General features: G+C 44.1%; 1 protein-coding gene across 2 annotated transcripts in view; it reads right to left on the bottom strand.

Moving 5' to 3' along the window:
- The window catches only part of LOC120989837 (alcohol dehydrogenase 1-like), an 87,760-nt gene that overhangs the window by 38,847 nt on the left and 22,069 nt on the right, over positions 1–26,844 (bottom strand). For both annotated transcript variants that reach the window (XM_040418191.1, XM_040418190.1), the window contains exon 3: positions 17,257–17,398. In XM_040418191.1, the coding sequence (XP_040274125.1) occupies positions 17,257–17,398 (142 nt within the window). The remainder of the gene's footprint in view (positions 1–17,256; positions 17,399–26,844) is intronic.

Genomic DNA, 26,844 nt, shown 5'->3' with positions numbered 1-26,844 from the left:
CTGTATAGCTAATTTCACTGTTCACTCTGCTGTCTTGGCACACTGAGGCATTCTGGATGCAGTGTTCTGCATTCTAATAATGTCTCTGGAGTGATGGTCTCATAGGAGAACTGAATAGGGTCCCTTGGAGTAAGAACTCTGACATGTGCTATCTCTCCCTTTTCTGTCTACTCAGGAACTCCCCCTGCTTGCAGGAAGTAGGACCAGCCCACTCCCACCAAGACGGGAGGAACAGGGTGGTTAGCTCTGTTCCTGATAACCATAACTTCTCTTCTGGAATGAACAGCCAAAACAATGACACAACATGACATACAGTAACAATACATAATAAAACTTTTGCAGATACCTCCAGGTCTGGGGTACTGCATTTCTCTCCCATTTGGCAATCCAGAGGGGAGGAGATCATGCATGTAGCTCTTTCCAATGTAGAAAATGGGAGCTGCAGAAACAGCCAACCATTTTCAGTAGAGTAGAGATAATTATTGAAGCCACTAGGTGGCAGTATCGCACAGTGATGCAGTCTCCTACTGGTGTAAATTGTACAGGAGGCCCTGCAGTATCTTCTAAGCTTCCCGGCCTGCTGGCAGTGAAGGAGGAGAGAACATGTCTGGCCATCCTCCTTCCCTCCCTGCTGTCAGAAAACTGTGGTTGCGAGAGAGAAGGACTCCTCTGCGGTGCTGTGCTGATTTATCAGGTGTGACAGTAGTGAGCTGTAGGAGACTGTAAGGGGGAAATAGGGGATTTGTTTATAGTAGACTCAGATCTGTGTATGTGTGCTGCTCTCTGAAGAGTTCAGAGTGGAATTGGGGGGACTCTGCCTTAGGTTCCCCCCAATGCCTCTGCTTTAGGTGCACCCACATTAGTGCCACAGCAACAGATGCCCCCACTCTATATGCACCCCTAATATTGCCTCTTCTCCAGTTGTCCCCCTAATACCTCTGCTCCAGGATCACCACTATTACCCTGCCTCAAGCGACCCTAATGCCTCTGCTTTAGGTGCACCCCCATAAATGCCCCAGCTTCAGATGCCCCCACTCTAAATGCACCGCTAATATTGCCTCTTCTCCAGTTACCCCTGCTCCAGGATCCCCACTATTACCCTTCCTCAGGTGACCCTAATGCCTCTGTTTCAGTTGCTTGGGCTTTGTTAAAGGTTATGACCTGCAAAGGGGGTTGGACTTATGACTGAAAAACTCTGCACAGTGCATCACATTCTCCAGTATTGACACATATAGTTTACATGGCGGCAGTGATGATATTCCGTATTTACAGGCATCACTGCTGCCATATAAAGAGATACTAGTGGTGGAGTGGTTGAGAATTTAAAGGGGTTGTCCAGGTTTTCAAGTTATCCTTTCCACACCTTAGGGCATAACTATATGGTTACACAAAATATAAGAAGAAAAAAGGCGGCACTCACCATTGTGAATCAAAACGAATGCTTTGTGTGTGTGGCCAGAGGAAGCGCGTTTGAGCAAAAAGGCCATCGCCGCTAATATGTAATGAAGGAATGCGACCCCTTTTTTCATGATGAGTGGATGTTCCGGCAGTCAGACCCCAGCAATCTGATATTTATCACGTATCTTGTAGATAGGCGATAGGTCATTATGGTAGGACAACCCTTTTAATTATAATGTAGATTATGTACAATATGAGGAGGTTAAGATTGGGTAAATTTCATGCCAGACATTTATGCTTAAAGGGGTTAAAGGGTTTGTCTTACTTCAGTAAATGGCATTTATCATGCAGTTAATGCAAGGCACTTACTAATGTATTGTTATTATCCATATTGCCTCCTTTCCATCACATTATACACAGCACGTATCTGTGGTTATTACCACCGTGTAATCCAGCAGTGGTGGTCATGTTTTCACACTATAGGGAAAGGCTGCAAGTGCGCATAGGTCAACACCTTTACCTATAGTGTGCAAGCACGGCCACTGCTGCTGGATTGCAGAGTGGTCAAAACCATGGATACAAGCAGTGTATAATGTGATGGAAAAGAGTCAATATGGAGAATCAGAATACATTAGTAAGTGCCTTGTATTAACTTTCTCTACATAATAAATGCCAATTGCTGAAGTGAGATGTAACGGATCACCTGGCACCCCGACTGAGTACCTCCGTTGACAGGTGCTCATAGTGTTTTCCTGAGGTTTCCAAGCACTCTGGCAGACACCACCATCACTGAACCGAAGAAGCATATAAATCCTCTCCCAAGCAGATGAATGCTGTAGACAGTTGAATAGGAAACCATACGATTAGGTTTACACTCCTAGCAGTCAAACTGGGACTGCATGCAATAAATCCTCCCCCAAGAATGAGACGACACTTCACCTTGAGGGTTAAAACAGGAACTGCCTTTATTTAGACACAGCACACTACTTTAAACTCAACAGCCTCATTTACATACAATAGGGTACCTAGAACTATGGTACAAGGAAGGGTGGGGCCAGACAATAGCAAGGGCTGATGGGAGATGGAGGAGGGACAGAGCAGATGGTTTAAACTGGTGTCCCTGCGACAACACATTGCTGGAGAAACAATGGGACAGGAAAAAGGGGGAGGAGGAGGAGAGGCACAGAAAAGCAATGCCTCCAATACAGTAAACATCACAGTAAGAGCAAGATATATACAGTTTACAATACACAGCAATACGATCCAACCAAACCCACAATAACATACATAATGTTAAAGACAGCCCGAATGCAATCTGCTACACAGTCTTAAAGGGCATTGTTCCTAAAAGTCATAATATGTCCACGGATGGCCATTAAAGGGCCAGTAGCAGCAATATAAAAAACCACATGCCCAAATATTGCATTCAAACGTACCAATTTATCAGGGGCCATAGTCAGCAGGTAGGAGGCGAGCAGCCAGGCCTCTCCAATGCCCAGTGGCGAGGTGGGTTCCGCCACATGAGACAACCCCTTTAACCCCTTTACTTGTGCTACACTTAATAGGGTTAGGCATAAATGTCTTGGTGTGTGCATTGCGTGTTTCCTATGTGTGATTGGTGTGTGATATATATATGTTCTATGTATCAGTGGTGTATGTGCAGTATGTGACATATGCATCAGTGGCATGTGAGCCATGTCAAAGTTTCTTGTGTGCCACATGTGTCCAATGAGTGATTGGTGTGTGCTGCATGTGTCTTGTTTCTGACTGACTTAAGTGCAGGATATCCATATATGTGTAAATTCTGCCACATGTATGTTTGCATTTTGCTGTGAGTGTCTGCCATCATACTTCATCTTTAATACTTCTGTTATCACTGTAAGTGCTCATGTACACGACTGTTGGATGTTTTGCAGTTTGCAAATTGCAGATCCGCAAAACATGGAAGCCGGGTGTGTGCATTCCACATTATGCGGAACAGAACAGCCGGCCTCTAATAGAACAGTCCTATCCTTGTCTGTAAAGCCAACAATAATAGGACATGTTCTATCATTTTGCAGAACGGCCTTGGCGGACATACAGACACGGAATGTACACAGAGTCATTTTTTTTGTTTTTTTGCAGTTTGTGTGCAGGAGCCCTAAGGTGGGCTCCCAGAATCAGTTACACTGGTGGGCCCTAAGTACCCCAGTCCGCCACTGCAGTGCGCCATTATTACTTGTGCATCCCTACTCCAAAGCTATATGCCATTCATTTCTCACATGGAAACTATGTGTAAGCAGCCACCAGACATAGACAAGCATGCCTGTATCCAGATGGCTGGGGGCCAAACAGGATGGTGTTTTGCGGGCCACAGGAGGTTGAGCACCCCTTCTTTAGGCCAATAAAGCTTAATTGTGTAATGAAAAGTTGAACAATATTTCATTTCTGACTTTTTTTCAAGCTCCAAGTATGCCGTCACTCAAGGGAACATTCTTGTTTACATCTTGAGGCTTACAATTTGGACAGACCTAACACATCTTGCAGTAGAGAGGTGGGTGCAACTGTATCCAGTCTAGAAAATCCTCTTAACATATCAAAACATACCTCTCCTGTACTGATAGCTTCATATCATTGTACCCATCTCTCATTTGTAGGAAGCATTCATTTTCAGCATGGGTTTTCAGCTTCTGAATGTAAATTATAATGCTTTTAACCTCTCACAGCAAGCAGGGATCTTGAAAGTGGAAAGGCTTAGAAACATAGGCCCTGATTTATCATGCTTTCACGCCAGAATTCTGGCTTCAAAAAGTCGCAAAATGTAACTTTTGCAACTTTTTGCATTTTTACACCACTCACTCCAGTTTTGTAATATGGGTGGGAAAGTGGGTGTGGTTAGCTATGTTAATGAGTTTCACTCCAGATTTATCATGAAGCCTTTTTTTAAAAGTTGCAGAAAAAGTCGTAATCTCACTCCAGTAGGAGAGATAAGTAGGTAAACTGGAGGAGCTTTTCTAGACCAAAGTGTTAGGTTTAAGGATGAGACAAATGTGGCATAAAGTACTCCAATGCAGACTCAAGGAAAACTGAATAAAAATATTCTCCTCATGATAAATTTCTCTCAGACTACACTAGAAAGTTGCAAAACATTTTTTTTATCATAATTAAAGAGATATTCCAGTTTTAATGATTACATGTATTTATTTAGAAAATAGGATGTTGAACAATTTTCTAATATACTCTCTTAAAATTTTGCTTGAAGACATTTATTATAGCCATACAGTAGCCCCTTCCTAAAGCAAAAAAATTAAAATAAGCCCCATTTTAGTCCAGTAAAATGCATCCATTGGAGAGCTGGATAGGACTAAACATGGAATCAGTTATGTGGGACGTCAAGTGACCCTTACAAGTATCATGTAACCTGGCTTTCAGTTAACTGCCAAAGTATAGAGAAATAGATGAATAGCAGAGTATTAAGGAGCAGTACATATACAGGATATGCAGTATTACTACTTTCAGCAGTATGTTATAATGTCTGCCATTGTGTTTAGAAACAGATCTGTGTGTTGTGTTTGTTTTTTTACACTAAACTTTATTAGCAACATGTCAACATCACCTAAAGACTGGCAGCCATTTTACATTATCAACTAGAGACAGGTGATCATTTTAAAACTCACCTACAGACATTCAGCCATGTAAATACACACAGTAATGTAGTTACTGTAATAACTAAATAAAATAATCATTATTAAAACATTAGACACTTATCGCATGAATGTGTCCTGTGTGCTGACTCAGCACATGTATGTCATGTATCACTACTGCTTACTGAATGTCAGGGATTATATGATGATGTGAAGACTCTCATATGATTCCTGCCATGTTTCAGTTAGGCGGTAGATACATTACACAGGACTGAAACATGGGATATGCCAGTCTCTGTGGGCACCCGCATCCTTGAAAAAGTCTGTGGTGTACCAATATGCCTTAGACGTTTCCTGCCATTCATCAGCAAAGGGCGCACTATGAACGGCACAGGCAGAGCATTAAATGTAGGCAGGCTATTATAGCTAAATGATAAAGTACATGGAAGATATACTGTATTGGACTGTAGTATTCAGGTTAAATTGCTGTGTTGGCGCTTTGCAATAAATAAGTGGGTTTTGGGTTGAAGTTTTGGCACTCTGCCTCTAAAAGGTTCCACATCACTGGGCTATACCATCCTACTGCATATAGGCGTCAGCTGCCTGATATAAGAAAAGGTATGTATGCATAATTTTAAATACATGTATATCAGAAAATTGTATGATTTCCTATTATATAAACAAATACATAAAAAAAATAAAAACTTAAAAATATCCCTTTAATTTTAAGCTTTATTTACTTATAAAGGTATTCTGAAGCTTAAACCACGATAATCTATCCTTAGGATAGGTAACCAATAACAGATTGGTGGAAATCTGACTTCAGGCACCACTGCTCTTCTTTTTGCCTTGACGTCCCATTCTTCGGTCATATGGCCTTTCTGCAGCTCAATCCCACTTAAAGGGGTTCCTCTGAATAGATCATCAGCATCTGACCGGCAGGGGTCCGACACCCGGGACCCCCGCCGATCAGCTGTTTGAGAAGGCAGCAGCGCCGCTGCCTTCTCATTGTTTACCGCTGGCCCAGTGACGTCACGACTAGTATCAACTGGCCTGGGCGGGGCTAAGCTCCGATCACTTGAATGGAGCTTAGCCCCGCCCAGGCCAGTTGATATTACTCTGATATTAGCCTCGCCCAGGCCTGTTGATATTACTCTGGGCCAGCGATAAACAGTGAGAAGGCCGCGGCACTCTTAGAGCGCCACTGCCTTCTCAAACAGCTGATCAGCGGGGGTCCCGGGTGTCGGACCCCCGCCGGTCAGATGCTAATGATCTATCCAGAGGATAGATCATCAGTTAAAACAAACTGCAGAACCACTTTAAGTGAGCTGCAATACCAAGAACAATTGCAACACAAAATACTGTGTACACATTGAAGAGCACTGTTACAGTACTACATTGTTCCTGAAATAAAGGATGAAGAAGGTGAAGGTGAGGAAGGAGAAGATGACAAGGAGGAACAGGGATTATAAAACATCTATGAGAAAAGTGATGAAGATGAGGCTGAAGTCAAAGAAACAGAGACAGAAGTTGGTTAAAATTAGGGATGAGCGAATCGACTTCGGATAAAACATCTAAAGTTGATTCACATAAAACTTAGTTCTAATACTGTACGGAGCAGGAGCTCCGTAAAGTATTAGAATGTATTGGCTCCGATGAGCCGAAGTTATTGCTTCGCGAATAACTTCATAAATGAATTTGTACTGTAAAAAAACATTTCCCGAACTCTGGTTCGGTTCCAGGGTACTCCTGCTCCGTACAGTATTAGAACAAAGTTTTATGCAAATCGACTTCGGATGTTTCATCCGAAGCCAATTCGCTCATCCCTAGTTAAAATGATTAAGATTGCAATGTTTGGATTCCATCCTTTTTCTTTTCATCCACTCCCTGGGAACAAGATACTGGTGTGTTTAAAATGAGTGATTAAAAATAAAGTAGATCTCTTAAAAAAAAAAGTTAGAAAGTCCTTTAAAGAACTGTGTTCTATTATGGTTTTCAGGCTCTGCATTTTGGTGACAGGTGAAGCTTCAATCCATGCATAGTTAACAGTTCTCCAAATTTTTGCTCAAATGAACAACCTTATAATGCCACTCTGCATGAGGCATACTGTTAGAACTAAGGACAAGCTTGGGATTCTAACCCGTGAGATCACAAAAGCCAGTTTCCATTGCATAGGAATAGTTTAAATCCCCTAAATCTTCCCGTCTAACGACAGTAAATTGGAAACAGTAGCATAAGTAGTAATAGTTAAAGTGGTCGTGCAACCATTACATGTCATTTTAATATACCCGATTTCCTGCACCATAAGACTTAGACGTATTTTCAGGTTTGTTTTGGACAAATCCACTAAAACTGCATGTAGCACCATTTTAGTGCACTTGTTGGCAGGAAAAAAGCACTAGGGAGTAGTGATGTCCGGTTCATGAACGAATCGTTCATTTGAATCGATTCAGTTCAGTGAACCGGAGGAGTCGATTCATTTGAATGATCCGATCCGTTTGAAACGGCTCTCAGTCCCAGCACACAGTCACAGCAGACAATGAATGCAGACGCTCAGCTCACCACCTCACGCTGGCAGCAGGAGCCTGAGGGAGGGACTGGGAGGAGTCAGTAATATGATCTTAGAGTGGAAGCTGCTTCTGCCAGCCCCTCCCCTCCCCGCCCACCAACCAATCACCGACCAGAGCTGAGGGGGCGAGGCAAGCACAGCACACTAGCAGCTCTGACTCCAGTCCTCGGAGTAGTGCAGGGTCAGGGAGTCTAAATGAATCGAATGAGTCACAAGAATCTAAAGATCCGACTCAGTTAGAGACTCATTCGATTCATTGAGTTAAAAGAGCCGAGAGTCGGACTGTAGAACAGGTAGAGGCTGTCGGCTCTTGTTGCAGCAGTGATAAGATAAGGGACAGACAGGAGCAGAGAGATAAGAGAAGGGAAGGATGACACAGTTTAGATTACAGGTTGAATTAAATTAACCCTTTAGAATCAAATTGGCTTCTCAGGAGATATATATGACATATAGGCATCTCATTCAGTAGCTATATAACTAAGGGTGGGATGTGAACCCACCCTTAGTTATATAGCTACTGAATGAGAAGCCTATATGTCATATATATCTCCTGAGAAGCCAATTTGATTCTAAAGGGTTAATTTAATTCAACCTGTAATCTGAACTGTGTCATCTGTCCCTTCTCTTATCTCTCTGCTCCTGTCTGTCCCTTATCTTATCACTGCTGCAACAAGAGCCGACAGCCTCTACCTGTTCTACAGTCTGACGACTCTCGGCTCTTTTAACTCAATGAATCGAATGAGTCACTAACTGAGTCGGATCTTTAGATTCTTGTGACTCATTCGATTCATTTAGACTCCCTGACCCTGTACTAGTACTCAGAGAGGGGTCGAGTCAGAGCTGCTAGTGTGCTGTGCTTGCCTTGCCCCCTCAGCTCTGGTCGGTGATTGGTTGGTGGGCGGGGAGGGGTGGGGCTGGCACTTGCGAGACTGTACTACTAAGAGGACTCGAGTCAGAGCTGCTACTGTGCTTGCCCCGCCCCCTCAGCTCTGGTCAGTGATTGGTTGGTGGGCGGGGAGGGGCTGGCACTTGCGAGTCAGCTCTCAGCAGTCTGACTCACCCAGTGAACCGAAGATCCGATTCATGAATCGGTTCATTTGAATGAGCTGATTCAAATGAACCGATTCACCTAAAAGATCCGAACTTCCCATCACTACTAGGGAGGAAGAAGAAGGGTTCTCACATGACCCTGAGAAGTGGTGGGATGGGCTTGCCCTGATTGGCTCCCAGGCTGACAGACAGCCTAGATAAGCCAATCAGTGCTGCAGCAGAAAGGGAGGTGCCCTAGCAGAATGAGCAGAACATCATTCTGTGCTGGTCTGTGTATGAGAGTGGGTGGGTCTTACAATGTCTGCCAAAAAATAATCTTATAGAGCCAGGGAGAATGAAAACAATCAGGGACAGTCAGAAATAAAAAAAAGCTTGTATTCTACTGCCAAGTAGAATGAAGGGAAAGGCTAGAATTACAAAGTAGAAACATTGTGTGTGTAGAATAGGGATGAGCAGGTAAGATGTCAGCCAGGGAGGAAGGAGTGAGGAGCTAAGGCTGGCTGTGCCTGCTAGCAGAACTGCAGCTGCTGCAAACCTCAAAAAGCAGCCACCTGCAGGAACATCCTTTTATTTTTTTTTCCCATTTTCACAGAAATCCTTTTTTGGGAGGTGTGGGGGGTGGAATAATTGAAAACAGTACAACACGTGTTTTACCATCAATCTAGCACAACATATAGAATACCAGGGAGAATCTGTGTCAGGTCATCTCACATATTTATTTATTTATTTTCATCTCACATATTACTTTTTTTTTGCTTGAAAAACCATATACAGTGAGGAACAGAAGTATTTGAACACCCTGTGATTTTGCAAGTTCTCCCACTTAGAAATCATGGAGGGGTCTGAAATTCACATTGTAGGTGCATTTCCACTCAGAGACAGAAATAAAATAAAAAAAAAAATCAGGAAATCGCATTGTATGATTTTTAATTAAGGCAACCAGAATATAGGTGATCAGTTCACCAATACGCAGGCTAGGGCAGCAATTTACCTGTGAGTGTTAATGTAAAATTGAGTGTCAGGCCTTGCCCTCAATCATCAGTTATTATTTATTTTATTTTATATTCACATGGTTGGAATGTAATACATTTTTTTGGAGGGGGGTTCAATTTAATTAATCTAGCATATAGTTGATAAGTGCAGCAATACATAGGGTAGGGCAACAATTTACATATGAGTCTTAGGCCTCATGCACACCACCGTTGTTGTGTTCCGTTCCGCAAAATGGGGTTCCGTTGTTCCGTGATCGGTTTCCGTTTTTGTTTCCGTGTGTCTTCCTTGATTTTTGGAGGACCACCAGACATAAAGGAAAGTTAAAAAAAAGTCTAAGTCAAGTTTGCGATGCAAATGATAGGAAAAAAACGGACGCGGACGCGCGGATGACAATCTTGTGTGCCTCCGTGTTTTTTCACGGTCCCATTGACTTTTTTGATGGACTGGAACCACGGATCACGGACGCGGATGACAAACGGTGCATTAGCCGAGTTTTCAACGGACCCATTGAAAGTCAATGGGTCCGCAGAAAATCACGAAAAACAGAACAACGGACACAGAATAAAACAACGGTCGTGTGCATGAGGCCTTAACGTGATATTAAAGGGGTATTCCCATCTTGCTAAATCAGCCTGAGCTGCATTTACAGCAGAATTCACTTCCTGGTTTGAGGCTTCTAAAGCTGCGCTGGCTTAGGCAGCTAAAGTGAAGGCCGGCCACACCTCCTTATGACATCACACTGAGAACTCAGTCCTTGCGTGCTAGTTCATGTGAAGAGTATGACTCATCAGTCTGGCAGCCTGCAGTGTCTGTGAGACCCCTCCCCCTGCTGGGGAATCATCAGAGAGCCATGTGAAGTGAGCTCAGTGTACAGTCACACGTGGCTGTTCTGCAGTTTTACACACAAAATCTCTGTCTGATCTTTTACAAACCCATTCTGTGCATTAAAAACTATAATTCCATATTATACATTAGCTCAAAAGCTTGACCAACCCCCACTCACCAGCACTGCTGCAGATTTATTTCCATTACAGCTGTACTCCAGTTGTGTATAAACCTTACACTATGTATGTTTATAGATGCATATACAGCTCAGCTACATGTGTCTTCTCCAGTCCCATAACATCACTTTGGCTGAATGGCTTCCTATACAGCTCTGCTACATATTTATTCTACTCCCCCACTAGCACTGTGTCTGAAAAGCTTTGTATACAGCTCTGCTACATCTGTTTCTCTCTTCCACCAGCATTGATGCTGACCTGACACATATACAGCCCTGCTACATCTGTTTCTCTTTTCCACCAGCATTGATGCTGACCCACCACATATACAGCTCTGCTACATCAGTTTCTCTCTTCCACCAGCATTGATGCTGACCCGCCACACATACAGCTCTGCTACATCTGTCTATTCCCTTCTCCAATAGAACTATAGCTGAACAGCAGCATATTCAGCTCTGCTACATCCATCAGCCCCCATATGCCTCAAACAGCCCCCCATATGCCTCAAACAACCCCCATACGCCTCAAACAACCCCCCATACGCCTCAAACAGCCCCCCATACGCCTCAATCACCCCCCATATGCCTCCATCACCCCCCAAATGTCTCAAACAGCCCCCATATTCCTCAAACAGTCCCCATATGCCTCAAACAGTCCCCATATGCCTCAAACAGCCCCCATATGCCTCAAACAACCCCCCATATGCCTCAAACAACCCCCATATGCCTCAAACAGCCCCCCATATGCCTCAAACAGCCCCCATATGACTCAATCACCCCCCAAATGCCTCAATCACCCCCCATATGCCTCCATCACCCCCCATATGCCTCCATCACCCCCCAAATGTCTCAAACAGCCCCCATATTCCTCAAACAGTCCCCATATGCCTCAAACAGCCCCCATATGCCTCAAACAACCCCCCATATGCCTCAAACAACCCCCCATATGCCTCAAACAGCCCCCCATATGCCTCAAACAGCCCCCATATGCCTCCAACAACCCCCCATATGCCTCAATCACCCCCCAAATGCCTCAAACAGCCCCCATATGCCTCCATCAGCCCCCCATATGCCTCCATCAGCCCCCTATATGCCTCAAATAGCCCCCCATATGCCTCCATCAGCCCGATATGCCTCCATCAGCCCCCATATGCCTCAAACAACCCCCCATATGCCTCAAATAGACCCCATATGCCTCCATCAGCCCCCATATGCCTTCATCAGCCCCCATATGCCTCAAAAAGCCCCCCAAGTGCCTCCATCAGCCCCAAATCGTTGGTGGAATTGGTGGTGCACGTAGAAATAATACTTACCCACCGCTTATGTTCTCCGACGCTGTCTGCACTGTCTCTTCCCTGCACAAACTGTTCGCACATGCGCAGATCTATATTAGCCGCGGCTCAAAAGAATATGGATCCGCGCATGCGATGTGCGTGCGCGCTCACAGTGTCAGTGAGGAGGCCGGCCGCAGCATCGCAAGAGATAACAATGCGCAAGCACGGCCCATGAATGCAGCCGGCGAGCGGTGGCCATATCCATGGGCAGCGAAAATAAACAATGGAAATTGAAAATTATATTTGAAAGAGAAGAGTGCGATTTTTTTAATCAGATATATTTAGAAAATAGTTCATTGGGGATAAATAATTTAATTAAATATGATTAAGAAGATGGGAATACCCCTTTAAGGGTCAGGCCGCAATCATCCGTTTCCGTTTATTCTATTTCCACAAGGTTGGAATTATGTTTTTTTGGGGGGATTGTTCAATTGAATGAAACCAGCATATAGGTGATCAGTACACCAATACATAGGCTATAGCAGCAATTTACCTGTGAGTGTTAACATGAAATTGAGCACCAGGCCTGGCCCTTAACCACTTAGTGACCACCAATACGCCTTTTAAAGGCAGTCAATAGGGGACCTTAGGCTTGGCTGCTGCCTTTTCACGGCAGCCCAGTCTAAGCGCTGCACGGGTCTCCTGCTCTAATAGTCCGGACCTGCGGGAGTGCTGATCCGGGCTATTTAACCCCTTACATGCCGTGGCAATGGTGTCTGGGCAATGGTGTCCGCCGCAGTAAGTGTTGACAGAGTAATCGGATTCCCTCTGTCTCCCATCAACACCCCGCAAATGCGATCGCCTCTCTGGCACAGCCTGCTGGTAATGTCAGTATAGAATTGACATTAAAATGCAATGCACCATAGGGATAGTGTATTGTATTTTAGAAGCAATCAAAAGATTGCCTGTTATAGTCCCCTTATGGGACTATTAAGTAGTTAAAAATAGTAAAAGAAAAAAAAAATTTTTATAAAAAAAAAAATCTATTTTAAAAATACGCTTTTTTCATTGAAAATACGGTTTTCAATTAAAAAAAAATAGCAAAAATAAAATCTCCCCCAAATGTTTGGTATTGCCGCATCCATAACAACCCGCACTATACAAATATCATGTAAATTATCCCCTACGGTGAAAGCCATAAAAAAAAATAAAAAAAATGCCAGACTTGCTAATTTATTCTTAGTCGCCAGCGAAAAACAATATCAAGCGATCAAAAAGTGTTATTTACCCCAAAATGACACCAATGAAAGTCGTCCCGCAAAAATCAAGTCCTACACAACTCCATAGAAAGAAAGATAAAAAAGTTATGGGTCTTGGGATGCAAAAACATTTTCTTCTTTTTTTTTAATTAGTTTTATTGCACAAAAGTAGTAAAATGTAAAAAAACTATATGTATTTGATCATGGCTGTAATTGTACTGACCCAGAGAATAAAGATCTTATATTATTTATGCTGAAAAGTGAACACCGCTAAATTTATAATCTAAAAACTCCCTCCAAGAAAGAATTAATAAAAGTTAATCAGAAAGTTATGTGTACCCCTAAAATGGCACCATTAAAAACTACAACTTGATCCGCAAAAAACAAGCCTTAATGCAGCTACATAGATAAAAAAAATAAAGTTATAGCTCTTGGAAGGCAACAATAAAAAAAAAGGAAGAGAAACACTTGGTCAGTAAGGCCCACTAAGGGGTTAATCATCCATTTTTGTTTATTTTATATCCACACGGTTGGAATAAAAAAAGGTTTTATTTTTTGGGAGTGTTCAATTTAATTAAATCAGCAAATATACATTATTACTACAACAATACACAGGGTAGCGCACAAAATTTGAGTGATAACGAATTTAGGCCGTTTCCTTTTATTGCTGTCTCCACACGGACCCACAAAGGCATGGTGACACCTAAACGGATCAAATTGTCCTCTGCCAGTGTCCAAAACATCACTTTTGTCAAGCCTGGATTGGGGAGGATTTTCACACTCCTGCTGAGGCCAATGAATAGATTTGGCCTTGCTGGTGGTGCCCCATCTTGCCATTGTTGCCAGGGGACGTAGGAACCGGGGGGGGGGCAGATCCCCCCCAGGAAATAATGCAGGGGGGACAGTTATGGTGAAATCCTCCACAGCGGCAGCGCAGCGGGGCAATGTGTGCGGCGGCGGCGGGGCACTGAGATGAGCGCTTCCATTGTGGAAGCGCTCATCTCCATAGTGATCTGTTTGTATCGCCGTCCTCAGGACAGCGATACAAACAGAAGGCTGTGCGGAGGAGCAGGGGAGAGGTGTGTCCCTCTCCTGTTCCTCTGATATCAGAGGCCGGCGTAGGCGGCGCGATGACGTCATCGCGCCGCCTGAGCCGTACAGCGCAGGACACAGGCCGGAAGAGGCCTGCATCACATCACTCCAAAGAGGTAAGTATAAGTGTTAATTTTTTTTTTTATATATATATATACAATACTTAGTTTTACTGGAACATGATTTGGGGGGCCAGGCCCTGTTATTACTGGCACATAATAGGGGGGGCCCTGTTATTACTGGCACATGATTGGGGGGGGCTGTTATTACTGGCACATAATAGGGGGGGGCCCTGTTATTACTGGCACATGATTGGCGGGGGCTGTTATTACTGGCACATAATAGGGGGGGCCCTGTTATTACTGGCACATGATTGGGGGGGCCCTGTTATTACTGGCACATGATTGGGGGGGCTGTTATTACTGGCACATGATTGGGGGGGCTGTTATTACTGGCACATGATTGGGGGGGCTGTTATTACTGGCACATGATTGGGGGGGCTGTTATTACTGGCACATGATTGGGGGGGCTGTTATTACTGGCACATGATGGGGGGCTGTTATTACTGGCACATTGGTGGTCTGACCTGAGGTGTAATGAAAAATATTTTTTTCTTATTGTGCCCACTTCCAGCCGGAGCACTGATCTGGGGCAGCTTGGAGAAAAAGGCCTTACAGTCTCCCACACTCCTTCTGCCTGGCCAAGCCAGCCAGCACCGCTGAGGCCAAGCCAGCCAGCACCCCTGCGTCTTCAGAACTGTAAGTATATATAAGGGGAGATTAGTGTTTCGGCGGGGGGGAGGGGGTCCAGAGAAAGTACCCGGAATAACGTAAATATATGCCAAACGTTTGGTTAATTTCTGTGACCTGATAAAGAACTGTTCCTTTTGCATATTTTTTTGTTGTGAGGTTTTTCACACACACACACTTCAAATTTAACGATATAAACAACTCGCAGTTTACTGAATAAGAATATACCCGGCGAGCAAAAATGCTGTCCCCCCCAGATTTTTGGGGGTTCCTACACCCATGATTGTTGCTGCCTGCCAACCATCATGTTCTATACAGCTGCTGCTGCCTCTATCATGCCACCGCCACCATCATGCCACTGCTGCAACCTGCCAACCATCATGTTCTGTATGGCTGCTGCTACCTCCATGATGCCACTGCTGCGTCCTGCCGACCATCATCTTTCGTATGGCTGCTGCTGCCTCCATCATGCTACCTGCCAACATGTACCATATGGCTGCTGCTGCAGCCGCCGCTGCCTCAGCAGCTGCTTCACCTCGCTGCTAATCCCCGTACTGCCATCACCATTAACACTGCTACCACTATATCCGTGCCCTCTCTACATCCACACTTCACTGCTGCTGCTCCCAATTAAAAAAGATAACTTTTTTAGGCTTTTTTCTTCTGACAATCAACACTTGTGTCTGTCAGGCATTCTGACCGGTGATGGCCAGTTCGCAGTGTTCGCCAACGAACACATGCGGGCTGCCATCTTAACTCACAAGTCCGGCGATGCACAGGTAAGCCCTTACCTGTGCCTGTGCCGCGAGCCGGTCTGAAACAAATGCGGTCACTGGGAGCAGGCAGTTCCGAGAACAGCCCGATGAAGGCCCCCTTCGGCTGTTCTCGGAACTGCCTGCTCCCGGTGACCGCATTTGTTTCAGACTGGCTCACGGCGCAGGCACAGGTAAGGGCTTACCTGTGCATCGCCGGACTTGTGAGTTAAGATGGCAGTCCGAATGTGTTCGTTGGCGACCACTGCGAACTGGCCATCACTGATTCTGACCCTGTCAAAGCAGAGTTTTTGGATGCTTGGTCCCCCAAGCCACTTTTTTATTTTATTATTATTATTTTTAATTCTATAACACCGTGTGTTATTAAACATCGTCTGCCCCCATTAAGGGACAATTTTTGGAAGCTTTGGAATATGAAAAAGCGTGAGACATGTTCCAATGCGGTGTGTTTTTAAACACTCTATATGATAACACCATCAAATGCGATTTACCCACAGCTAGGTATGTCAGAGTCACTCAGACATCATCTACTATTGCTGTTATTGCATGCCACAGCTTGGGGAGGGAAAAAAAAATCATAAAAAATAAACTAAAAGAGATAACAAGTTTTATTTTTAAAAAATTTGAGTCCGAGGAGGTTAGAAGGGGTTATATACCAATTTTCAGGGCAATTGGAGCACCTTCAATTTCGTCCTGAACCACTTCGGGTCTGAACCGAACTCTTTCAGAAATTCTGCGAACCTGATCTAAACCGAATCTCGAGTGGTTCGCTCATCTCTAATCAGACCCCTAAATCAAACCCCCAATCTTCATCAGATCTCAGATCAGACCCTCAATTTTTATCAGATCCATCAGATCAGACTACCAATCTACATCAGACCTCAGATCAGACAAAAAAATAAAATAAAAAAAAGAACTTACCTCTCCTGCTCTGAATGGTGCCACCACTTGGCAAATCCAACACACTCTTCCTGCAGCACTGCATTGTGACTTGATTTCACAGAGTGCCAGGTCACAGTGTGCTTTTATGACACAGTGCAGTGCCCGGAGAAGACCAGGAAGCAGTATTAGTATTCGCATTATAAGATCCACTGCCATTTCACCCCACTTTTGGGTGAGAAAGTGGATATTATAGTGTGGGAAATACGATAATTCAGCATGAAAATTTAGTTAAGGGTTCTTTCACACGTCCGTAGTGTATTGCGGATCCGCAAATTGCGGATCCGCAATACACCGGGCCGGCACCTCTATAAAAATGCCTATTCTTGTCCGCTATTTAATTTCTGTTTCAAAATGCCATCCTGAAAATCCCTAACTTATTTACAGCTAATCCTCTACATGCTAACAAAGATTCTGGTTTCCAGTTCATGTTGGATGTGTGTGAGATGAGTCCATTCCAATATAAACTCAACAGCAGATGACAGGAGTGTACAGATAATGTGTAAAAAAAGGATCCACATAAATTCATCAAAATACCTGGTTTTAGGTCTATCACTTGTTCGCCAACGCTTTCAACAATTCCAGCTCCTTCATGGCCAAGAATAACTGGAAAATTTATATTTTTCAAATCTCCATGCAATGCGTGGTCATCTGTCCGACATATTCCTGAACTCACTATCTGTATATAGTAAAAAATAATAATCTTTAGGTAGTATTGACATTTAGAATTCTTGCTGATTTGCAGAACAGATTTTCCATACAAATTCCGCATTGAAAATATTTGACAATGTACACTTTAATACATTTAAATATAGCAGAAAAAATGTCTGCCAAAATTTGAATGCTATTCTGCACAATCTGTTGTAGAAATGTTGCGCATATGTACTATTTGCCACAAAATCCATGGCTTCAAATGTGGTCTGCATTGGGCCTACATACTCTAAATTCCTCAACACTGAAATTCCAACAAGATTCCAATCACGGGATCGATGGACATGTTAATGGCATGCAAATGATAAAGAAATGGAAACAAAATATTCAAAACATTCCAATTAATTCAGTATCAAGTATGAGTGCCACATGCAAAAATACATGCACTTACAAGTCTTGACGTGTTATCAATGAGAGACAAAATATGGTTGTTTGTAATGGCTCACCTGATTATTGCATATGGAGTGGGTGCCCCAACCAATATAGACACACCCAGTCTATAGAAAAAAGGTCAATATAGAGTATAGAGTGGTTGTGCACACCTCATTTGGAGGGGTTCATCTAACGTTTTTATGTAAAACAAATTCCTGGTGTAGAATAATAACAGTTTTATTTTAAATATGCTAAAAACAGATGTGTGACAGTGTACAATGTGTAGGGAATTTCAGAGATATTCAACGGCACGGACCAAGGTCAGGTGGACCATAGAGTACTGGGGTCTCTGTAATGAATATCTCGGATAGTCCTCAAGTGGCGAGGAATGTTATGCCACTCTAATTGCACTTGGGCACGTAAATCATCAAGATCCTCTGGTGGTATCTCCTTTTGCAATTGCTGACCAATGACATCCCAGATGTGCTCGATGAGAGACAAGTCCAGAGGAGACAATGCAAGCCATGGCAGCACCTTTAGGCCACCCAGGCTGCTCGCAGTAGCACAGGCAACATGTGGCCTGGAATTGTCCTGTTGAAAAATGGTTCCTGGGACACTTTGGAGAAATGGCCGTTGTTAAATAATATGTGATATAAAATTAATTGGTATTTAATATAAAGGCTTTAATACACTACACACTGATACCATCTATAGTAATACACAAGGGTGATGGGAGGACTGCATGGGAACGTCAAGACCTATATTTGAAGTCTCCATATATGACAATGTAGAAGCACATACAGTTGTGTTCAAAATTATTCAACCCCCACTGAAATTGAGTGTTTTGGCCAGTTTGACATTTTGATCATTTCAGTCATCTTGTTTACAATTAAATCAAAGAGGCACTTGTAAGTCAGACAAATATAACATAACATTTATAATGAAATAACCACAAATGTCTTTTCTGTGCTCACATCATTATCAGTTTTATTCAACCCCCAAGTGACATTCAATCTTAGTACTTAGTACAACATCCTTTTCCAGTTATAACAGCTTTTAAACGTGAAGCATAGCTTGACACAAGTGTCTTGAAGCGATCTACGGGTATCTTCGCCCATTCTTCATGGGCAAAAGCCTCCAGTTCAGTCACATTCTTAGGCTTGCGTGCTGCAACTGCTTTCTTTAAGTCCCACCAGAGGTTCTCAATCGGATTTAAGTCTGGTGACTGCGATGGCCACTTCAAAATGTTCCAGCCTTTAATCTGCAACCATGCTCTAGTGGACTTGGAGGTATGCTTGGGATCATTGTCCTGTTGAAAAGGTCCAACGTCTCCCAAGCCTCAGGTTTGTGACGGACTGCATCACATTTTCATCCAATATCTCCTGGTACTGAAGAGAATTCATGGTACCTTGCACACGCTGAAGCTTCCCTGTACCTGTAGAAGCAAAACAGCCCCAAAGCATGATTGACCCCCCGCCATGCTTCACAGTAGGCAAGGTGTTCTTTTCTTCATAGGCCTTGTTCTTCCTCCTCCAAACATAGCGTTGATCCATGGGCCCAAACAGTTCTAATTTTGTTTCATCAGTCCACAGAACACTATCCCAAAACTTTTGTGGTTTGTCCACATGACTTTTGGCATACTGCAGTCGACTCTTCTTATTCTTTGGAGACAGCAAGGGGGTGTGCCTGGGAGTTCTGGCATGGAGGCCTTCATTACGCAGTGTGCGCCTTATTGTCTGAGCTGAAACTTCAGTACCCACATCTGACAAATCTTTTTTCGGTTCCTCAGCAGTCACACAGGGACTTTTCTCCACTTTGCGCTTCAGGTAGCGCACAGCAGTCGAAGTCAGCATCTTCTTTCTGCCACGACCAGGTAGCGTTTCAACAGTGCCCTTTGCCTTGAATTTGCGAATGATGCTTCCTATGGTGTCTCTTGGTATGTTTAACATCTTTGCAATCTTCTTATAGCCATTGCCCTTCCTGTGAAGAGAAATCACCTCTTCTCTTGTCTTCCTGGACCATTCTCTTGACTTCACCATGTTTGTAAACACACCAGTAAATGTCTAGAAGGAGCTGAGTATCAGAGTCCTTTTATATCTGCCTAATTGGTGCTTATTATGCTTGATTGGTGCTCCTTGACATCCACAGGTGTTTTCAATACCTGATCGAAAACACTTGAATGAACCTCTGTTCTTAAGAGTGGTAGTCTTTAAAGGGGTTGAATAATTGTGTCAATGAAGAAATCGCAAAAAAAACATTTAATACTGTATTACAAAAACATTGATGTCATTTTAGTTGCATTTGGTTCTTTAAAAAGTCCTTGTAAGATTTAATTCTGAACACAATTACAAATGTACACTAAATTCCCTAAAACCCTTTACAGCATTGGGGGTTGAATAATTTTGAACACAACTGTAAATGTGTAAGACATGCCTGTGTCTATGGTATAAATGACTGACAGAGACAGACAAGGGGGTCGTCTTCTTACTTTTACTCTGTTGGGGGTTGCTACTGAAGAAGATGGAAGACACACATGGAGCCTGAGAAGGAGGTTCCTACCCTTCAGAAAGGATACTTTAAGGACATTCATATTTACGCATGGACAATAGACTAAGACTTTTCCTTAACTATTTTTGCAATCAATCAACTTTGATGAAGACCGAAAATAAATCATATTATTCATTTTTTATATAACTCTTGTTGAATCGTTGTGACTGAATCCTCCGGGTGTTCCTTACTCGAAATAATGCATACACTAAATTTGGAGAGGATTGCCAAACCAGTTGTTTTGTACATATTTATTACAGCCGTACCACTGGTTCCATGACCAAATCAATGTAACACAAAGCTGTTAGTGGAGATGGTTAATCAACCTGAATTTCCCCGACTCTTTTTTGGGGACCACTCCTAATGGGGAAACATAGAGGTTGTGAAATGGGATAGTCAAAAACGGACCCTTAATTGTACCCAGGGCTTATTTCTAAGGACCTCAGGGAACTCCCATGCCAACCGGTGTCCTACTCAAAACAAATGGGATGAAGAAACCGAATGAGAAACCAAAACGCAATTGAGCAGCAGCCATCTTATTGGGGAACCAGTCGAGCCAGGGGCCCACCTCACTCACTGGAGTCCTTAGGGTCACCTTGGATGGGCTTAACGGGGGGGGGGGGGGGTGGAGGCACAGATTCACAGCATAAGGGCCTCCACAAACGGAGCACACATGCTTGTATTTGCAGTAGCCATCATTTATTAGCCAGCACACCCCTGGGCGGCGAACGGCCACTGGGCCGAAGATGCTCCTGAACAAGTGGCCGCTCCAGGAAAGGGAGGCTGCCTCTGCGACATCATCAAACGTAACCACACGTCAGTGGCCTTAACTCCCCACCCAATGTCCGGCTGCAAGGAGAACCGATGGCAGAATTTTTCGTCGTACCCCCACCACTCACTGCCGCCATGGGCTTTGTAAGCAGTGTAAATAGTGTTTTGATAGATGAAAAGCTCGGAACAATGTTCTGTGTGACGCTAACCCATAATACAACCCAAAACAGAGAAGGCTTGGAGCCAGTTATTCATAGTTTTTGCCATCCTAGGCCTACGCTCATAGGGCTTCTCTGAAAAACTTTGTTACCTGTCAATAGTGTGCTAGTCCACCAAGACCACGGACCAAATGTCTACATATTGATTCTCCCAAATTTTGTCTTTGACTGCCTCCTCCAAATAAGCACCCAAAGGGCTGACCCCACAGAAAAAGGAGTCCTTATGGAAACCCGCTAACACAGGGGTGGCCTGTGGCCTTCGCTAACACAGGGGTGGCCTTGCAATTTATCCACCACCTTTGTACCACTCCCACCTGCGCCCCAAGCCCCGGTATATTGGTACTCACCAGAAGCGGATTGCACAGGGGCCACAGGAGGAACCGACACCAGATTAGCATGTCGAGGCACCGCAGCAGAAACCAGGCTGGGGGCCCTGGAGGAATGATCAGACACCAGCCTCTTGCGGTTGGATAGACAGGACTCCTACGATACGTCAGATGGCGTTGAGCGCCATCTGGAGTGCCGACTTCTCCCGGAATCCCTGGACTGGTGACAGGACTGGCACCTACATGAACTATGGTGGGAACGCCTCCTGAACTCCTGTAAAGGAGGAGGAAGAAGGAGAATGCCTCCGGCATCTGCGAGAGCCAGAAGTAGTAGGAGGGGGGGAGGGAATGGACCGGAAGGGCCTCTGGCAGCACAGCACATAGACTTACTGGGGGGGATGGTGAAGGGTCCACCACAGGTGCATCAGGGGGAACATCTGTGAGCTGCTGCACAGGGGCTCCTGCAGTATGATGCTGGGAAGGGGGGGTGGAGGGGACTGTTCAGGGGGTGAGGAGCTTTTTTGCGCCCCCATATTAGTAGATGTGCTCTCCTGCCACGCGGTCTGGAGCTCACTTGCGCCAGGAAGCACAGGGGAAGGAAAAGGAGGGACTAGAGCACGGCCCTGTGTGCCTTGCCAAGGCAAAGCTAGGGCAACAGTAGGATCACCGCGACCCACACGCTTGGAGTACCGGGAAGCAGGGGGACTATGACCTAGGCGAGCAGGGGGCAGGAACGCCAAGCGGACTGCCGGCTCCCCACTGCAGCACCCAAGGTAACTGCTCCTTGATGCAGCTGAGCGCTCGTGACAAGAGATGGAGCAGGGAGGGAGGAAGGCGGAGGAGAGCCGAGGCTTGCCAGGAAAGCTCAGAGCCAACCCTCACCCTCCGCTTTAAATGTCACCAGGAGAGCTTCCCGGAGGACTGCGTCTCCCGCAGACATCTCAGTAGACAGAGCAGAACCAGGTATGTGACCTGGTCTGTCCCACATGCCGAGAGGAAAGAGCCTGGGGAAGGAGGGGGCATATATACCTAGTAGGCGGACCCCCCACATAGTCCTGAACTGAAGGAGGGGCGAGGGGGGCGCCTTTTAATACCCCTTGATAACCAGCCAGGAACCGGAGGAATAAACTGGGAAGGGGGGTAAAGCTGACCCAACCCACAAACAGGGGGGGTCACTCATTAGTCCCTGTGCACCTTCCCTAAGCTGTTGAGTGCCCATCAGGTCTTTCAGTTCAAGGATTCTGTCCCTCTTAGTTTGCGTCAAGTGGCATGTCAAGAAACAGGAGGCATTGCACAATGATCCCATATTTGAGGCTTTAAGTACTGTAGCTGAAAAAACAACAACTTTGCTTTCAATCTGGCCCTCCCACATACCACAGATTAAAGCTTGAAAATTTAATAAGTTGCAGATCTTAGTCACACATGCTACGTCCTCGATTTCATAATCTTACTGCTTATCTTTCTTGGTGTTTAAATTTTAATGAGGAATGTACAGCAAATACTTGTAAAAACTGCACACCTCTTAGCACATCACATACAGTACATTTGTGTACTGGCTATTACATTTTTCACCTTTTTATCTTTGGAGCTCACATAGTATATCACTCCTCTTGCCTGTACCAGCGCTGCTTTGCTAAAGCCTGGCATAGATGGGCTATGTCAGGCTATAGCAGAGCAGGCATAGACAAGAAGCACAATGCGCAGGGCAGTTGCTGGCACAGCACTTGCTCCTCTCAACCCTGCTAGGAACCTGCATATCACATTGATGCAGGCTATTAGAGAAGCAGAGCGAGCATAGGCCAAGAGCTCAAATAAGACGTTGCTCATCTGCCTGTGCCAGCTATGTTAAAGCCTGACACGACCCCTCTATGCCAGGCTTTAGAAAAGCAGCATTGGCACAGATAAGAAAAGTGATGTGCTATGGGAGATCCTGTCTGTCCTATGCAACCCCAGTGGAATCTGTACTACCAACCACAGCAGTATACATACAAGAGTATAGACACTAAAGTGCAACATTATTCTCTCTGCCTTTGCTCAACTGACTCTAATAGTGACCCAGACTGCCCTGCTTTCTCCCATTTCGCTCATCTGGTTCCCGGTGCCTGCGGGTGTCTGGCTGCAGGTTTGAAGCTGTGAACTTGCGTTACCTTCTGTACTCCCCTGCCTTCATGTGTAATCTACCCTCCCCCATGCTCCTCAAAATCATCTCCTTGATCTTCAAACTCTCCATAACCACTGTTCTCACCCTCCTGTATTTAATCCTGGCTGGCTGTGGATGAACTTTGAACACAATAAGGTAATAAGGTTGTTGTGATCTCACTGTGGTGCTGGCTTTAATGAGTGGGAGAGGTTGAGAACGACAAAATAAAGAAGCAAATTAAAGTGAAGTAAGAAGAAAGATCAAGAGAGGAAGGAGGAAGGATAAAGGGAGAGGAGGGGGGGGGGAGAGGAGGGGGAGAAGGAAAAGGAGAACAGAGAAAACCCTAAAAGAAGAGAACCACAGAGGAAAGAGAGAAGGGAGAAGAAGAGGAATGGCCCCCAAGCAAAAACACATAACCACCAAAACAGGCCAGAAAGTGTCCGATTCTGCTAAAAATTTTAAAAAATTGAAATCCCCAAGGTGCTAACTACAAGGGCCAGGCAGAAAGGATTGCACGATCTGGATATAGAAAAAAAAAGGGCGGACCAGAATGGAGGATACAGGGGATGACGACATTCAGGAGGCAGGGGAGGAGAGAGATGATGAAAATGTTTTGTCTAAAGAAAAACCCTCTCCATTGAAGGAAATCTTAGCTGCCTTTAAAAAAAACGGAGAGTTAATAAAAGATATCTCAACTTGGGGTAATTCAGATTCATGTGGTCCTGATAAGAAACGATGTCTCAAAAATTCGGAACAGAGTAACCACTATAGAAAAAAACGTGGAGGTTCTGCAGAAGGATACTAAAATGTTTAAAATTGAAATCCCCACGCTGAGATCAAAGGGTAACACCCTTAAAAAATAAATGGTGGACTTGGAAGATAGGTCTAGGCGAAATAATGTGAAAACATGGGCCTACCAGAAGGCATGGAAGGGGATAACCCTGGGGATATGTTACATACTTTAATTTTGGAGAAGTTTGGGAAGGAGCACTTCTCACCAATTTTTTGTGTAGAAAGGGTCCATCGGGTCCCAGGGGTTAAACCAAGTCCTGGGAGACATCCGCAGATACTCCTTGCGAAGATACTTGTGTCACGGGATAGGAATATGATCCTTAGAAGGGCAAGAGAGTATCCTATATAATGGAAATATATTGTCCTTTTTCCCTGATTTCTCTAAGGACACCCAAAAAAGAGACGTAACTACACTGAGGTCAAGAGACGACTTTGTGAAAGGGGCATTAAATACTCATTTGTTTTTCCAGTTAAATTGTGAATAATTTTCAACAGTGGGACACTTTTTTTTTTTTTTTGAGTCTCCTGACCTTGTAGTAGATTGGCTCTACCGGAATAATATCTGAGTGTTTTGTTTTGTTTTCTCTTCAAAGTAGCGGGATGGAGGGAGGAGGTTAGGTGGTCTTAGGTGAGAGATCTGTCCCAAGAAGGTGACAGATCAAAGAGTGTAGGGTTGGGCTTGAGGGGGGATGTAGTCTATGGGGAGGGCTGGGGGGGATGTGGGAGGGAATGAGACGCGTATCTTTCGAGGAGGGTGAAGGAGATCTAATTATTCTTCTCAGTTTTTTAATCTTTTTTTTTTTTTCTCTCGTGAGCCCTTAATTGGCTGATTAAATATCAATCAAAATATTAACCTGGAATGTGCGGGGACTTGGTGATAGGCTTAAAAGCAAGTGGTCCTTGAACTGGTTCAGATCCATTTACAAGCAATTGTGTGGAGACCCACTTGACTGGGGAAATGGCTATGTGGCTCGATAGAAGTTGGGCCGTGCAGACGTATCATTCTATCTTCTCTAGTTATTCTAGAGGAGTTTCAGTTCTAGTTCATAATCGGATCCATTTTGTTTGCCAGACATCCTCTATCGATAAACAGGGAAGATATGCATTTCTTAATGGGAAGCTTGCTGGAAGGCTATGTATTCTGGCTTTTGTTTATATCCCTCCACCTTTTTCTCTTGAAGTACTTAACTCTTTGCTAACCTTCATAGATCGTTGGCCTCAATGCCCCTTAATAGTTAATGGAGACTTTAATTGTGTTATTAACCCAATAACTGATAGGTTTTCAATGGGGGGGGGGGGGTAATACGAGGATTCCTATACAAGGGTCTCCCCTGGCACGATTTTGTCAGAAATCTGGTTTTATTGATGTATGGGGCCTTGTAGGGAGGGGGAAGAGAGCCTATTCCTGTGTAAGTAAGTCTGGAAATTCTATGTCCAGGATAGACCTGGCTTTGATAAACAAAGATTACTTTAGATGTATTAAGTGGATGAAATATGAAGCCAGGGCTCTATGGACCATGTACAGTTCTCTCTTGAGGTATCCATGGTGAATAATAAAGGTAGGGGAAGACCTCCCTTTAGGTTAAATCCCCATTGGATTTCCTTAATGGACAACCATGATGTAATGGAGCAGCACATGATCCGATTTTGGGATATTAATTACAATTCAGCAAGTATTCAATTAGTATGGGATGCATTCAAGGCCTATACGAGGGGGGTATTTGTTAGTAACATCTCTAATTTAAGAAAGGGATATGGGATAAAAGAGAGGGATTTTAAGGACACAGTGGCATCTGCCACGATTAAATTCTCCAGAAATAAAACAGTAGATAATAGGGAACGTATGGAGAAGGCAAGTCAGAAATATTAAAATTTTCTCTTGGATGGCCTTTTTCAAGGGACAAAAATTATTTGTTGAATCAGGACGTCCAGGGAAACTACTGGCTAGGGTGATTTCGAATCAGGATAAAAAAATAAATAAAAATTAAAGTATTCAATCACCTGAGGGAATAGTCGAAGATCAGGAGTATATAAAACTAACATTTGTTAAGCATTTTGCGAGCTATATAATCAGATAAAAATATTATCAGACAAAACATTCAATGTTTATTTGGATCTATCGCCTCTACCGCGTCCTTCTGGATAGTCAAAGAATATCTTGATCTTGACTTTTCCCCTCATGAGCTAGAGGCAGTTTTAAAAGCTGGTTTGGGAAACTCCTCCCCTGGTTCAGATGGATTCCCATACT

The sequence above is a fragment of the Bufo bufo genome, chromosome 2, assembly GCF_905171765.1.
Source record: "Bufo bufo chromosome 2, aBufBuf1.1, whole genome shotgun sequence".
NCBI lineage: Eukaryota > Metazoa > Chordata > Amphibia > Anura > Bufonidae > Bufo > Bufo bufo.
This window is presented reverse-complemented; position numbering and strand designations above follow the sequence as displayed.